The 14071-nt window shown below is 45.4% G+C and overlaps 1 protein-coding gene across 2 annotated transcripts in view; it reads right to left on the bottom strand.

The window, feature by feature from the left end:
• MFAP3L (microfibril associated protein 3 like) overlaps positions 1–14071 on the bottom strand; it is a 71301-nt gene that overhangs the window by 10812 nt on the left and 46418 nt on the right. The window contains exons 4-6 of one of the 2 annotated variants that reach the window (XM_030845238.2): positions 13853–13898; positions 13668–13755; positions 6506–6568 (exon numbers count right to left, since the gene is read on the bottom strand). In XM_030845238.2, the coding sequence (XP_030701098.1) occupies positions 13887–13898 (12 nt within the window). In that variant the 3' untranslated portion in view covers positions 6506–6568; positions 13668–13755; positions 13853–13886. Of the gene's footprint in view, positions 1–6505; positions 6569–13667; positions 13756–13852; positions 13899–14071 lie in introns of those variants that run through there. The other variant, XM_060301357.1, reaches the window with a different exon arrangement.

Raw genomic sequence — 14071 nt, 5'->3', positions numbered from 1 at the left:
AAAGAAATCTATACATCTCTATCTACAAATATATATGTAATACATATATGCATACTATACATATATCACTATACATATATACACACACACACATATGTGTATGTGTAATAGAATATTGTTCAGCCGTAAGAAAGATGGAAATCTTGCCATTTGTGACAATGTGGATGGAACTTGAGGGGATTATGCTAAATGAAGCAAGTCAGACAGAAAAAGACGAACATGGTATGATCTCATTTATATGTGGAATCTAAAACAAACAAACTCATGGAAACAGAACAGATTGGTGGTTGCCAGAGGCGGGGGTGGAGGGTGAGAGAAATGGGTGAAGGGGGTCAAAGTGTACAAACTCCCAGTTGTAAAATAAATAAGTCCTGGGGATGTCACGCACAGCACAGTGACTATAGTTAACAACACTGTACTGCATACATGAAAGTTGCTAGGAGAACAAATCTTAAAAGTTCCCTCATACGCTCAAAAAAACTTTGTAACTAGGCGAGGTGATGGATATTAACTTACTGCGGTGGTCATTTTGCAATGTATACATACACAAAATAATTATGTTGCATACCTTAAACTAATACACTGTTATATGTCAAGTATATCTCAATAAAACTGAAGGGGAAATAAAGTACAGTAGAAAGTCAGTGAAATGTTATAAACACCCCATGTACTCCAGCAGAGTGTCAGTGTATAAGGAAGGTACCATCACTTACTAAATACTCCCTCTGCCATTATTTATTAAATTCCCTCTCTCTACACTAAAAAAATTAGACCTAAACGTAAGACTGGAAACCATAAAACTCTTTGACATACCTCGTAGCAATATTTTTTTGGATCTGTCTCCTAAAGCAAAGGAAATAAAAGCAAAAATAAACAAAGGGGACCTCATGAAACTTAAAAGCTTTTACACAGCAAAGGAAATTATCGACAAAATGAAAAGACCTACCGTGTGGGAGAAAATATTTGCAAATGATATGACTGATAAGGGGTTAGTATCCAACATATATAAACAGCTCACACAACTCAACATCAAAAAAAAAAAACAACCCAATCCAAAAATGGGCAGAAGACCTGAGCAGACATTTTTCCAAAGAAGACAGACAGATGGCCAACAGGCACCTGAAAAGATGCTCAACATCGCTAATCATGAGGGAAATGCACATCAAGGTATCATCACATACCTGTCAGAATGGCCATCAACAAAAGGAACACAAATAAACAAATGTTGTTAAGGATGTGGAGAACAGGGAACCCCCCTACACTCTTGGAGGGAATGTAAATTGGTGCAGCCACTGTGGAAAACAGTATGGAGGTTTCTCGAAATATTAAAAATAGAACTACCATATGACCCAGAAATTCCACTCCTCGGTATATATCTGAAAAAAAAAAAAAAAAAACTAAGGGTGGGGACCCTGCCTGTTCACTGCCAGTTTGCAACACCCAGAATATGGCAGACATACGAGTAGGCAAGTAACAACATCTGTTAAATGAACAACAGTGGTCGTCATGACCATCGTTGTTATGTGCTGCAGTATTGTATTTTGATATCGGTATATTGATATATATTCTTCACGTTGATTTATAAGAACGTGGCTAGAGAGGAATGGAGAACAGTCCAGCCAGCAAGTGGGCCAGGGTGTCCTGGATAACCTGGTAGTGGTAGTTTCTCTATGACCCAGCGAGTGTAGACAGGGTGGTCTATTACCCTGCTTCTAAGAATAGGTGTCCAGGCAGTTGGATTTGGACAGTTGGGCATGCATTTTTCAGGCTTTCATATTGCCCGGTGATGGCCAATGCACATATCTTCAGATTGACATGAAGACGCCAAGAGTTCAGTTCTGCATGCAATCTTCATTCTACCCACACCTCACACATGTATCAGCCACCCCCTCATCAGGTAAGAAAAGTCCCGGAGGCACGACAAACAGAAAGGGAAGCTGGATTCACATGCAAATACTCTCATGAATTTGAGGACGATGGGTTTAAACAAACCCGAGACAGTCTGACGTGTCGCGATGCTTGTATCAAGGGAGTGTAAACGGAACATCAGAGGCTGCGGCACTTCTATTCTGAACCACAGCATAATGACCATTTAGGCATTCGTGACAGAATCAACGACTCCACTTTTCTGACAAAGCCTGCCTGTCCGCTGTTCCCACGGGCTGCCTTCTCTCTGCTCCCAAGAGAGCATTTAGAACCTGAAGCCCTTTCCCTGCGCTGGGTGACTGTGCTTGTTGCAGAGCTGCCCGTCCCAGCCAGCCTGGCAGCCCGAGTCCCACATCCTCCTAAGAAGAGCGCCAGCTCCCTGAGGGTGTAGAATTCCCTGACAAACCATGGCTGTGGCTGGAGAACTTGATTCCAAGTGGTCCTTGTTTCTATGGCTACGAGACTTCCCTGAGTGGCAGAAAATAAGGGCAGGTTGCTCTCAATTTCTCAATACATTGATGTAAAATGCTAAAAGAAAATCCACCCTCTAGCTGTTCATCCTCTCCCTCTCCACCTCCTACCACTGGCATTACAGCGAATGCCACTGAGGCCTCCCAGCCTCCATCTGCCTCTACTGCCCTCCTTTCTAATATAACCCTGGTTTTGCTCAGGCCTCCTCACCCCTCTTCATAGCTGACGTGGTTAGATTTCAGGCGAGACTGGCCCCGTCCACGGGGGGTTCATCATGGTTGATATAAGCCAGGGACTGATTTAGGGACAGGCATTTCACTCAGTCCAGGGAAAAAAAGAGATGTCTGACCAGCTCAGCTGGGTGTACTTCTGAGAAAGACTTCCCTTCCTTAAAACAAACAGAACGAACAAACAAGAATAAGAAGAAATGGCCCTTTTGTATTTTCTGTTTCCGAATGCCGAGTGTGAAGGGTGATGCCTGTACTTGCTTTTCCACCTGGAGACCATGAGGGAAGCCAGTGAAGGTCCAGGGGAAATGGAACTGTTGGAGGCTGGATAAAACCTCAGTACTTAATTAGGCTGATGATTTAATCACCCTGAGAAACTCTCCACCGCCAGAGCTCTTATCATGTGAGAGTACAAAAAAAAAAAAAAAAATCCTAACGTTGCTTCAGTCACTTTGAATAGTGTTTTCTACCTTCCTGGCAGCCCAAGGCACCCTAACTAAGCCATGTGACTCTGCTGTTTGCTCAACATGTCTTTATAAACCCCTGGCTTGGGGACTTTTGAACAACAGCAGGATTTTCTAGTAACGAATACGCCAATATATCAAATAGATGAGTCTCTACCTCCAACAGAAGACAAATCACTGATTCTATTGTTCAGTGTTGTTTGTATCGTATTTTCAGTTTACAAAGCGCCACTGCACACTCTCAAGTCCTGCCCTGTGCGCAGGTCCAAGAACAAGCAGGCACTTCCTAACTGCAGAGGTACCGAGAGAAAGCAGTGGTCCATCTACGTGTTTATAGACACGTATCTGTCAATCTCAAGCAGCCGGAAAGGACTTGCAAACATCACAGCAGTAATGGGTGTAACTGTTCCAAGTGTTCGATTTTTCTTACGTTCTCCTCCCCGCTTCTCTGACGGCAATGTGATTCTCTTAGCCATCCAGGCTTAAAACCTCCAATTTATTTCTGCTTCTCCTACCCTCTTACTCCAGAAACTACTGTGGCCCAAGCCCCCGACGAGGCCCTCAGAAACATCTCTCAGGTCCAGGCAGATCACCCTGCCGTTCCTGCCACTCACCGGGTTCAGACCCTCATCAAGAGCCTCTGAAACCCCCACGAGGGGCTTCACTCTCTCCCGAGCATCTTTCCAAAGCAGAGGTCTGTCCTGTCCACTCTGCACACTGGCCTTTAGGAGACCTCAACCCACTTCTCCCCTGCGCCCCGCGTTCCCCACTCCAGCCCAACAGACGGCCCTCTGGGCCCTTTATTGCCTTCACCTTTCACCTCACATCCAGTCCGTCTCCATCTGCCGAAATCCCAACTACCCGTCACAGATGATCTGAAATTACTATTTTTTTTCAATTTAATTTTTATTTATTTAGTTTTGGTTGCATTGGGCCTTTGTTGCTGCGTGCGGGCTTTTTCTCTAGTTGCAGCAAGCGGGGGCTACTCTTCGTTGTGGTGCGCGGGCTTCTCATTGCGGTGGCTTCTCTTGTTGCAGAGCACGGGCTCTAGGCGCACAGGCTTCAGTAGTTGCGGCACGTGGGCTCAGTAGTTGTGGCTCATGGGCTCTAGAGCGCAGGCTCAGTAGTTGTGGAGCTCGGGCTTAGTTGCTCCGCGGCGTGTGGGGTCTTCCCGGACTAGGGATTGAACCCGTGTCCCCTGCATTGGCAGGTGGATTCTTAACCACTGCGCCACCAGGGAGATCCCCTGAAATTACTTTTTTATTCAGAGTTCTCCTGATTTCTCCCAGTCAAAAGTATGGCATTCCTCCCTTGACTTTTACTAGGATTTCAGTTCTCTATCCATGAGGGCATTTATTACTTTTTTTTTTTTTGCGGTACACGGGACTCTCACTGTCGTGGCCTCTCCCGTTGCGGAGCACAGGCTCCGGACGCGCAGACTCAGCGGTCATGGCTCACAGGCCCAGCCACTCCGCGGCATGTGGGATCTTCCCAGACCGGGGCACGAACCCGTGTCCCCTGCATCGGCAGGCGGACTCACAACCACTGCGCCACCAGGGAAGCCCCAAGATTCACTTTTAATGGATTTGATAGTGAGGTGCAAATTTGAGCATTATATACAAGAGCTGATGCTTCTATAGAGCTATGTCTGTTTGAACAAGAACAGACTTTCAAAATACAACATAAACCTGAACCAACTAGATTTTTTTCCTGCAAGTTATAATATTCTGATCAAATAAAATATAATAAAATTCTTGCTTCCCCACAGGTGTAGTGTTTCCTTATAGGCACAAGGAATGGTATCTTAGATGCCTGACCGCAGTGCTAGGCATTTCTTGAGAGCTGGATTAAGTGGATTTATGCTTCACAGGACATAATCAGTTTTATCCACAGAGCAAAACCCTGTCTTCATTCTGGCCTCTCTTTAACATTAAGTAAGTGTTTTTACCAAGAACGGGGTGTTGGTAGTTCTTCCTCTTGTAATGAGATCCGTGCTGCTCTGGAGTTTCACACTCCATGATCACCAGTAGCAGAAGACAAACATCTGAGGCATGTGTTTCACGATGATGTTGCAATCTAATCTTGAGCTACTCTTTTCAATCCCTAACATCTCTGAGGGTGTGCCACCTTTTCTCCAACATTTATTACTTTTGGAAAAATCATCTACTGTAGATATTTACTACGTACCTTAAGTACTTTCTAAAAAGTTTTAAGGACAGGAACCAGGTCTTGTTCATTTTTATGCTCTTGGAGTCTAGTGTTTCCTTGGCCCTTACGAACATCCAATAAAGATACGTGTCTGTAAACACACAGTTTGACAGAACTGCTTTCTCTCGGTACCTCTGCAGTTAGGAAGTGCCTGCTTGACCTTGGAATTGCTCACAGGGCAGGACTTGAGAGTGTGCAGTGGTGCTCTGTAAACTAAAAGAAAGTTGAATTACTAAAGAGGGACTGGCTTTCTGTTGAATCCTGTTTTGTGTGTCCGAACCTTATCATCATCTGATTAATTAAAATGAAATAAAATTTTGCAAAAAAATAAAGGACATTATTTGGTTCAGCTGGTCACTAATCGACTGTATGAGGGAGAATTCGTTAAGGGTTGATGAATGCAGAATCATATTAACTGCAAAACAGGATAGATACCTTCGTTTTCTATTTCAGAGAGATTCATATTAATCTGAAAGAGTTTGAATAACATACATGCTTCAGGATTATTCCCCCAAATTTATAAGCACTTTTTGGCCTTTCATCTGAAGATTATCACTTGAACTTTACAAAAAAGGACTGTTTTGCTTTACTGAAAAACACCACTTTTCAACGAGTCAAAAGATTATGTGTACCAATATCAATATGAAGGATGCTTTTCAACAAGCAAATGCCTATGTCTTCGCTGGGCAGACTTCTCTACTGATCAAGGCGATGTCCTACTGTTCATGTGTAGGCACCACGAGACGACGAGGTGCGTGTTACCTAGTGGGCAGTTAACACCAGGACTTCCTGTTGGATCCCAGGAACCTGTACTCAGCTAATCTGCAGAAAAGAAACGCACCACAGACTCATGCTGGGGGAATTCTGAGACACATCTAGGCTTACCCTCCACGTTTTCTTATGCTTATTTTTTCCCCCTACTATTTAAATTTAATACACAGTGTAAAACAGAAGTAGACCCAGAGGTTATCAGATCAGGAAAACTGTCGAGTAAATAAACCCTATTCATGGTCATGAACTTACTGCTTGTTGGGTAAGAAGATGATGTAACTAGATACCATAGTAGGATTTGTTCTGACTCACTTTAAGGACAGGTGACGGAGTAAACACTTGATCACTGGTAAAACTGAATTCCTGCGTATTTAACAGGAGCAATTAAGATTTTATTTGCACAATATACGTACAAAAGTAAAAACCAACTGGACCCACCTTTAACCCATATCAGGATGGAACAGGTCCTTTATCCGGTGGAGATAAAGAAATCAAGGGCAGCTGAGACACAAAGCAAAGTAGACAGAAGTGAGTCACAAAGGGTTCAGAAGGATTTCTACCCTATAATTAATACCTAGAGTCTAGCCTCTTGTGACTGCAGATGCCAGGAAAGAGGATTTACAGCGAGGTTGGGCACGGCTGATGTTACATAAGCAAGTAGGCGCCCAGTCACCCTGCCGGATGCCGGGGCAGTGGATGGAGCTCTGGGTCTGGGCCCTTCTCCGGTCTGGGCAGCAGCGATTATGGAACCAGGCTCCACAGGGGGGTGGGACAGAGTGGCCGCCGTGGACCCCAGTGGAAATGTTTCCCCGTTACTGCCTCTGGATGGTTACTCAACGTTCGGATGGGAGGGTGGTGTTAGGACCAAGACAGAGACCTGGATGACCTGGTGGCAGGTGCGTTTCTGTCCAGGTGGATGCCATGGAGGGGGTGACAGGGGTTCTTATAGCTCAGATCTCAGTCGCCCCATGGCAAGACCGCGTGTGTACCACGTGTTGATGTGGTTCTGCTATTGGAAGAGCATCCCCTTGATGTTCCATAGTTACTGTTTCTGAGAGGGACCAGGAGGGATCACAGCCCTGGAAGAAGCTCTTCTTCCTCCTTGCCTGCCTCCGGTTGCAGGGGGTGCTGGGGCGCGTGTGTTTGTGTGTGTGTGTGCACATGTGCGGTGTGATGGGAAAGTCAGGCTCATGGCACCTCAGCAGTTTGTTATACAGGGAAGCAGTTCATGGCCCAACAGCTCGAGGCCTCTCAGAAGGGTCTGCACAGTTCCCGAGGTCAAGGGTGAACAGTGACGATGATGCTCTGATGGTGGTGCCGGGGCCGGGGCCAGGGCTGGGGCTGGTCAGTGGAGGGAGGCTGGGGAAGAGGGGAGGCTGGGTTTGTGCGGCCCGGCCTAGGACAGTAAGGAGGAATCAGTCCTAGTGGAGGGCAGCTTGGCCTGCTCCCCTGTGACGTTTGGAAGGAAAGGTGGAATTGAGCAAGTAGGCAGGCTGATCTTTCAAAGAGCCTGGTGAGCACCGGGGCGGGGGGAGGTAACTCACAGCACTGAAAGCAGTCGCTGTTTGGACGTGTTTATGTGCCTTAGTAGCGGCACATGGTGACCAAGAGTGGCTGGAGGGGACCAGAGGTCCCCAAGATGGAAACACGAGCGCCGGTGGAAGCCTCCACCTCCTGGGCTGCATGCTGGGGCCTTCTGTGGGAGCCTGAGCCCAGCCCCTCCTCAGGAAGCACCTGACTTCAAGACGGGAGGAAAACACAGGTGCTCCCTGCCCGCCGGGGGCTGAGGCCCCATGACAAGACCAAGATGGAGGGGAAGCTGGGGAGGAAACGATGGTGACCCCTTGAGACGAGGCTGCAGCTGCAGAGGGCCTTCATCTCCCCAGGAGGGTGGTGAGCGGTGGCCCTTCACAAACCCCGGGCACCAGCTGCACCAAGAAGCCCTCGTGGGCGACGCCACAGCACGCAGCTCAGCAGCAGCACACGTGTGAGTCGGGGTGACGTGCCTATTATGTCACATCCTGTCTCTCCTCAATCCTGAAATAATTCCCTCACTTAACGAGCCCGGTTTTCCCGCTCCTACAATGAGGCCCGTGGGCAGCGCTGCCCTGCTGTGCCCTGAAAGCAATTCAGGGAGGTACACACCCCTGGTTGTTCAGGAACAGTTAAACCCATCAGCTGTGTGTGGGTTCATTTTCCACTGGGGCTGGTCTGCCCTGGTGAAGATTTAAGGAGAGGGGCAGCTTGGGCTCGAGGAAGGGGATTCTCCACTAGAACTTCGTTGTTTCTTTTGAGGTAAAAGAAACTTAGAAGGGGGCCAGGGCAGCCTGGGTGGTTAAGCACTGACCTGTCCCCGGGATGCATGGACCGTCCCCACCAGCATCTGAGCTGCAGAAAGGATGCGGTTTTTATTCTGCTCGACCCTCCAGGGTCTGAAAAGTGCCCTCAGAGAATACGACATGAAATGACATAGAGGTGATTCCAGTGTCACTATTCCTTTCTGTTGAATCCACTGCAGGTTTCTAATTGTGGAAAGCTGTCTCACCAAGACACCACCAGAGTGGACGGAAGACTTTTAAACGGCTCTTTAAAAAAATATATTAGGTTAAAGTTCGACAAAAAGAGAAGAGTTATAATCTACTCCTTGAAAAAGAAACCTACCCCATCCTGTGACGGGGGGAGTCTGTTCAAGTATGGTTTTATGTTCCAAGAGATTCTTCAAAGTGTACTTTTTACCCTTCACTGGGCCCTATGAATGAAGACATTTAATCCAGTATCAATAAATCCTAATTAGCTAGAAGACAGATTTGTTTTCATTTAATTAACGTTTACTAAAGGCTAGTAATCTTTACGCTCCTGTAGGAAGCATTGTGGGGATACAGACATGATTGCTGTCTGCACAGAGCTCACGGTCTGGTAGCTGTAGATTCTCTTATGCTCTTGGAAAAATGACTTTTTTGTTTAGAACATGGGATCATCTGTTAGGTTACCCTGCCAGTAAGACAAGGAAGAAGAAGGGTGCGTCTTGTTATGAAGGGGAAACCAAAGAAAAGACTTAAGGGTTTATGCAATCATATATCTGATAGGGGACTTGTATCTAGAATATAATAAAGAACTATTACAATTCAACAACAACGACAAAAAGACTTAAGGGTTTACCCAGCTTTACCTAAATACTCTTTGATGTGAAAAATGACAGGAAATGTTCCATCCCACTGCTGTTGAATGAGCACATACAATTTTGTAAGGCTGTGAAATACTGCCTATGCAGAGGAAACAGAGCAAAACTTAGCTGGTACAGAATAAACCTGAACCTCATGGTCAGAGCATGGTGTGCACATCTCGTGCTTAGTCCTGAGTTTCGAGTGGGAAATGCAGAACAGCAACTTTACTGACGTGGCAATTATGACAAAAACATTCTTGAACTTGATGGAGACACATTTTTGAACTTGATGGAGACAAAGTATCCTAATGTAGCACACTCAAAATAAATATTTGAAAGAGGCTTCAATGTTGCTGCTTAACGGAAAGTCTGCCCTCCACTATCACTGGGAATCATTTCTTAGTAATGGTTTAATAACCTGAGTTTTGTAACAGGATCCTACTGATTAGCTTAGCACAAAATGCTTCAGTCGTTGAGGTTCGTGTCACCGGGGAGACAACCAGGACCAAAACTGGAGGGGTTTCTTGGCTGGAAATTAGGTAATGAGTATAATTTTCTGTAATTTTTTTTTTTTTTTTTTTTTTGCTGTACGTGGGCCTCTCACTGTTGTGGCCTCTCCCGTTGCGGAGCACAGGCTCCGGACACGCAGGCTCAGCGGCCATGGCTCACGGGCCCAGCCGCTCCGCGGCATGTGGGATCCTCCCGGACCGGGGCACGAACCCGTGTCCCCTGCATCGGCAGGCGGACTCTCAACCACCGCGCCACCAGGGAAGTCCAATTTTCTGTAATTTTTATGACTGATTCACACAAGCTAATGCATTTACCATTTTCCATATTTTAAAAATTCACTTTTATCTGGGCACAGCTGCCCCTGGCTAACAGCGTGAAGGAGAGTTGTTTTTCAGTTTTCTCCTGCTTCCAAGAGGTCAGCGTCCAGCTTCAGGCTGCTCAGGACCTCCGGCCAGGGCTGGCCTCCTGGAAGTCCCATACCCTCTTCAACACTCCTGGGTCCTGAGCACTCAGATTTCAGCTGGTTGTTAGATAGAGTCATAGGAGCAAACCAACCCACGCTCTGTACCCATAATGCCTGATGGAAGCCAAATGTGATTACGAGTCCAGGGCATCTGCACAGTAAGAGAACAATATTACTTGGAAGGATTCTTTCACGGTGCCTTTCCAGCGGCTCCGAATGAGGACTCTTCGAGACTCCTCAGATGCCCCTGTTCTGGAATCTGCCTCCTGTGCCTTCCTGCGTCGGGCAGAGGATCTTTTCCTCACCACTGTGGCCGGCTGTCTTAAGTTCAACACTTGAGATGCTTTCTTAATATAACGTCAGAAGTGACAGGTACCTCATGGCGGCCTAGGGGCTGGCACTAACCTGCCCGTCCCGTCTTACCCAAGGGAGCGGAAAACAAGGCTATCGAGATCCCCAGCATCACAGAGCTTGTCTGAGCCTTTACCCCTCTGCGCCTTAGTTTTGGAACTTCTGGACTGTCCCTAGAAGTTGTACATTTGGGAGGGAGTACTTTCTCTTGGAGACTTTTCAAGGCATGGAGCAACCATGCCCTTGTTCCGTGCTCTGCATCTTCCGGCTGCTCCAGAGTGCAAGGCGTGAACTGGGCATCCCAGAGTTCCTCCTCCAAGACACCTGCCTCACGTTCCTCCTTCTGAAGGGTTTTCGAGGATTTCAAACGTCTGGCCGTCTTCCCTTTGTGTTTCAGAAACCACACCTGTCTGTCTTCATTGTACAAGTCCTTTTAAAGCAACAGGAATTCAGACATCAAGAAAGTGACAAATTCCCATATATTTCTATTGGTAAAACATACTTATTACAGTTGGTTCCAGAGAAGCTTCCGTTATCTAGTTAAGTTTACCGATGTAAAAAAACATATATATATGTTCTGGGGTGGCAGGGAGGGAGGTGTGCTTGTGAAAGGGCAACTCAGGGGTCCTTGTACTCATGGAATGTTCTGCACCTCGCTGGTGGGGGTGGATGCACAGACCTACATGTGTGGTAACATTTCACAGAACTAAATGCTCACACACAAATGAGTGCGTGGAAAACTGGGGTGACCTGGTTAAGACTGGAGAACTCTATCAGTATTGATGCCCTGCTGCGATGGTGTGCAATGCTTTTGTGAGAGATAACCACCGGGGGAACCGGTCAAGTGTACGTGGGATCTCTCTGTAGTATTTCTTACAACCATGTGGGAATCTAGAACTCTCAAAATGAAAGGTCTCATTACCATAGACTGGCATCTTAAAAAAAGCATTCATTTCTCACAGTTCTGGAGGCTGGGAAGTCCATAACCAAGGCTCTGGAAGATTCAAGGCCTGGTGAGGCCGGCTTCCTGGTTCAGAGATGGCTATCTTCTCGCTGTGTCTTTGGAGTGCTCTGGGCCTCTTTTATAAGGACGCTAACCCCATTCATAAGGGCTCCACCCTCATGACCCCATCACCTTCCAGAGGCCCCACCACCCAATACCATCACATTGGGGTTTAGGATTTCGATGTACGGCTTTTGAGGGGACACAAACATTCAGTCTGTTTGTATGGCATAATCATCTTATTCTTGTGTTACAGCAGAAAACCTTCCATTTTTAGCTACAGATAAAGAAAAGCATTTCTAGATCATCCAGCTGTTCTGCCTTTAGAGTCATACTGAAAATCTCTCATGGTTTCAAAATGATTGGGAATAAAATGTCTGATTAATAAAGCAGTTTGGTTACCGAGTTAGTGAACTTGTATGAAACACAGCAATTACTATTGTCAGAGGACGCACAGAGAGTAAAACATATTTAACTCCGTCACCTCAAATCCATTATGGGGTGAGAGAAGGTAACATAAAAAGTTAGATGATATCGAACTACTTACCTGCATATACTTTTTAAAAACTTGGGTTAATTCTTTTTTTTTCAGGATCTGGCAGGGTTTCAGAAATATCACTAATGTATCTCAATAACTACTATAATGACAAAAAGTTAGGAAAGTGGTATTCTGAACACACAAAAAAACGGATCCCACACTTCCCATATGAGCTGTCATCTTTCTTTTTCCTACAAATGTATTTAAATTTTCTATAATTTCTGAGGTCTTAACACTTTCAAAATTTCTTCTTCATGAGATGAAGACAGTTCTACAAATATGGTGCCAGGTCTTAATTTCTGTCATGTTTCAGCTTTAGAATAATCTCAAGTGGAGCCAACATTAAAATGTACCTCTTGTATGTTCAAGTGTCTGCCACATGGTGGATGAATTTTCTCAGTCTCTAACTGTAATCAAGCATCTTACTATAGCTTGGTCCACTGGCCCAACAGGTGAGGTAATGCTAGCAGGAAAGACAGGAGACATCATCTGACAGTGAGGGCTATCTGCACAGCTGCTATGGAAGAAGTTTACCTCTTTTCTTCAGACAGACTTGTCCTTTCTTTCCTACTTCATGTAAAAACCTTGAGGTTTAGAACTAGGAATATTTTTAAAGCTTTGGGACAACTTTATTCACCTCATCAAACGGCTGGGTGGAAGAAGTATGCCACAGTAGAAGTAATAATCCATCAGACCTAAAAATCAGAGACGCCGATCCCATCAGGGTCTCCAGTGCATGTGAGCTTCCTACGAATCATGAAAACTTTCAGGAAACAGATGCTGTACAGCATGAAAACCGAACAACAGAAAGACCCTCAATCTAGCTAGAGTTCTATGCGCAGGTAATTTTTTTTTGCATGATTCCTGTGAATTCCCATTCCATGATGAGCTTTAAAACATGAGTCCATTATAAGAAAACCTACGCCATTGGTAGTGAGAAATTCGCTTCTTGAAAAATTCATACTGCTATGCATCAATCTTCATTCATAGTTTATTTAATATGAGTTAATATCTTAGGAAAATTCTTATTTTACTCTTGGCGTCTTTATTTTACCCAACAGTTAAATGCAATTGGTGCTGGCTCTGATTCACCTATTATTGAAAAATACCTCAATAAGCCACTTAACACATACATACGCTTCTTTCAGTGTGTCATCTCTAATGGTCCTTCCAAAACATACTAATCTACTGAGGCACTTAATTTCCTGGTTCTTTCATTTTTCTGGCAGTTGAACCATCCTTTACTTAATGAGCTGTAGCGTCAGGGCATCTCCGGGGTTGGGGGAGCACCTGATTCGCCTACTTCTGCCTCCAACACCGTTGGCAGAAACCATTTCAACTCAAAAGGGTCTGTGCCACAGGGCGTGTAATTCATGTCGTGGGTGCCAGGAGCACCCACGTTTTTTGGTAATCGTCTCTTTGACGTGAATACACTTATAAGTTTCATCTGGGGTTGACAGTAAAGGAAAATTTTATCGTGGCAGGACAAACTCACGCTTTCAGCTCCAGATGCTCAACAAGGACCAGTGTGGAACCACTTTTAAGATTTCTGACTCAGCGCTTGAAACCTACCAACACCGGAGCATGTCCTCAACGTGGTCACGGGCTCTGCTACACCAGAGATGTTCAAGCAGAGCGGAACGCCTGCGTGTTAGGGACTCTGCCGAAAAGACAAGGAAATCAGAAAACCTGACACTTGTTTTCCAGCTCTGTGACTACACGCTTTGAAAATCACTCAGATGAATATTAAGCCTTACCTAGGCTCCTGTGATTAAGGCCCATGAGAATGCACTATTCCAAAACCTGTAAAAAAAAAAAAAAAAAAATGGCAGCTGTTTGTTCTGGGTCTGCAGATAGGTACCGGTCAAAATTATGCAGTTAGGACAAAACTTTCCTATCTTCTCTTCCCTGGTGGCACAATTGTTCATTTTTCCATGAATGCCACCATAGTTCTCTTAAACCTTTTTTTTTGCTTG

This window comes from Globicephala melas, chromosome 6 (genome assembly GCF_963455315.2).
Source record: "Globicephala melas chromosome 6, mGloMel1.2, whole genome shotgun sequence".
Classification (NCBI taxonomy): domain Eukaryota; kingdom Metazoa; phylum Chordata; class Mammalia; order Artiodactyla; family Delphinidae; genus Globicephala; species Globicephala melas.
Note: the sequence above shows the minus strand (reverse complement) of the source record. Positions and strands in the feature narration are given on the sequence as shown.